This window comes from Tuber melanosporum (assembly GCF_000151645.1).
Source record: "Tuber melanosporum whole genome shotgun sequence assembly, scaffold_72, strain Mel28".
In the NCBI taxonomy this organism is placed as follows: domain Eukaryota; kingdom Fungi; phylum Ascomycota; class Pezizomycetes; order Pezizales; family Tuberaceae; genus Tuber; species Tuber melanosporum.
The window spans coordinates 183,864-186,546 of NW_003299120.1; the positions used below are offsets into that span (position 1 = coordinate 183,864).

Genomic DNA, 2,683 nt, shown 5'->3' on the forward strand with positions numbered 1-2,683 from the left:
GGGGGGGGGGGGGGCAAGGGGCAAAATGACTGCCTGAGTCAAAACGGAAATACGGATTTTGTAGTATAATAAAGGCAAGGGGATAATTTTTAAAACCCCAATCATCACAAATCTCCAACACACTCTGATATCATAACATATCGCGACTCGTAAGCAATAAAATACACATCGAATCATCGCATTCCTCTTCAACTATACATTCTTATATCGTATACCGAAACCTCGGCCTGCGATTGCTCCTATTAGTAACCACCTGTGAACTGGGGGGCGAACGGAACCCACGATTCATCACCCAACTCTGCAATATCTTCTTCGCTCAAGCCAACGATTTTTGCATTTTCCTCGCCACGTTCTCGACTGATGTTTAGTTTTGAGAACCAGTGCTGTGAGGTGTCAGTACTAAAACGGCGGAGGGGGCGCAAAGGAGAAAAATACGGAATACTAACCCACAGGAAAGTGTAAATGATAGCCGCAAAGCCCACCATTGATAGGGATACTGCATGGCCCTTTGTGTATCTGCTTGTAGCCTTAGTGTATGATTCTACCACCAGTAGAGCAGGCAAAATAAGCAAACCTCGGAGAATCTTTGGACACATAAATCTATTCACCACAAGTTAGCCAATTCAACCAAATTATTACAACAGCGAAACTTACAAACGGCGCCATAATCCCACTCGCGTTCCCTACAGTAAGCTGAAACCCCGACGCAGCGGCCCTCTTCCCGTACCTGGGGCAATTGTTCGGAAGCCAAGCTAGCGGCAACCCCACAGACACGTACAACCCTATAGCAACGAGGAAGCAACCAAAGTAATGCGCACCACTGGGAGCGTCGGATAGGAGAATCCCGTACCCGACGATGGAGATGCAAGCGAAGCTTACGGTATACATACCTCGGCGTTGCTGCTTGTCAGAGATGTGTGCTACGATAAGGTATGTGAGTGCGCCGAGGGCGTAGCAGGGGATTGTAAGGGCTTGGACTTGTGCTGTGGACCAGTGGCCAATGGCTTTTATGATTGTGGGGAGGAACGTGCTAAATCCTGGGGGTGGGGTTAGTATGGAAGCTAGAGGAGTGGAGGCAAAGATGAGGGAGGGACCGTATAGCATAGTGTCTATTCCGAACTGCGCGAATGCACTGCTGTCATTAGCCCAACCACCCTCCACGGTAGATTTTCTCGGGAAAGGAAGCATACAACGCCCAACATTTCCAATCCAAAAAGCACTTCCTAACATCCCCCCAGTGAAACTCCTGGGCGCTGGTAGTCTGTGTTACCTCTCGCGCTCTCCTGGCAATCATGAACCTCTTCTCCTCCTCGGTCAAGTACCCCGCCTCCTCCGGATTATCTGCCAGAACAAAATACGTCACCAACCCGAGCACAATCGTCGGTAATCCCTCGATTATAAGGATCCACCGCCATCCCTTCATTCCACTCCTCCCATCTAGGAAGCCGATCCCGTAGGCTAAGAGACCCCCGCAGGCACCGGCCAGCGCAGCAGAGACAAAGAGATAGCCGATGCGTAGGGCGAGCTCTTTGCGGGTATAGAAGAATGTAAGGTAGACTGCTAGCCCGGGGAACAAACCAGCTTCTACGGCGCCGAGGAGGAGACGGCAGGCGAGGAGGCCCCCGTAGGAGTTCACGAGGCCGGTACAGGTTGCGATAATGCCCCAGATTGTGGTTATCGCTGCGACTGGGATGAGTTAGTTATGCACGCTAATTGATGGGTGTCCACGGGTTAGGAGGGTTACTGTATCGTCTGGGCGTCAACTTTTTTAATACAAGGTTACTTGGGATCTCAAATACCTTTGTATGCGACAATTGTTAGCCTTCCATCCCTGCTTCCCCCCGCTCTAGAAAGGGGATATAACGGACAAGATATGTCACGAACAAAATCGAAACTGAGATCTGGAATTGATTCCCTTTGAGTCCCAAATCCTCCTCCAATCCATACAACCGGGCATTACCAATGTTAACCCTACCAACCACCATGACCAATCAGTCATTAGCCCAGTCCTCCTCGATAGCGAAGCAAAAAGAAAAGAACCAAACCTATCCAAGAACGAAAACAAATACAAAAGCATAATCATAGGAACAATGTGATTATCCAACTTTCGCACCAATTTCTTTTCAAATTCATGGTCCACCCCGCCCTCAATTGAACCGGGTTGCCGCACCTGCACGCGGCCAAGAGATGAGTCGGTTGATTCTTTCCCCATGCTTTGAGAGGTTTGGGGTGTTCACGATAGGTCAATCTGCCTCGAGACAAGGAAGAGAAAGTGGATGAGGGGCAGGGAGGATATACTGTAAGCAGAAGCGCAAAAAGAATCAGGACGGAACCCTAGAGGCAGATACTGGTAGGTAGGCATGTACGAGTACTCGAGTATGGCTCCGGAGCAGACCTCATTTGGCTATATCATCCGACAAGCTGGCTAAAGGACGGCAGACCTTCCCTCCCTTCTTTACTCCCCCATCCCGCCGATCCCTCAGACCCATCTTCCCTGGGTTTTTTGATTCCCTTAAAGTACTCGTACTCATACAACACTGTGAAGTCACCGCCATGAAGCAGATTATGATCAACAGCACCGCTCTTGGCAGGTCATCGCTTGACCGGCGGGTGCGGCGTTTTTCTTTTTCCTTTTCGAAGGGTAGACTAGTGCCGTTACGGTATTGTAAGTCAACGGGGCCCA

The 2,683-nt window shown here is 49.9% G+C and overlaps 1 protein-coding gene; it reads right to left on the reverse strand.

Annotated features, from left to right (window-relative positions):
* Positions 1–242: 242 nt before the first annotated feature.
* On the reverse strand, positions 243–2,297 carry GSTUM_00010638001 (uncharacterized protein; the record flags this gene model as incomplete). XM_002841422.2 has 7 exons in its annotated part: positions 2,046–2,297; positions 1,869–1,971; positions 1,745–1,799; positions 1,191–1,686; positions 651–1,132; positions 447–541; positions 243–383 (listed from the first exon to the last, which is right to left on the reverse strand). The coding sequence occupies exons 1-7, from the start codon at positions 2,210–2,212 to the stop codon at positions 243–245; spliced, it is 1,539 nt and encodes a 512-aa protein (XP_002841468.1). The 5' UTR covers positions 2,213–2,297.
* Between the last annotated feature and the right edge of the window lie 386 nt (positions 2,298–2,683).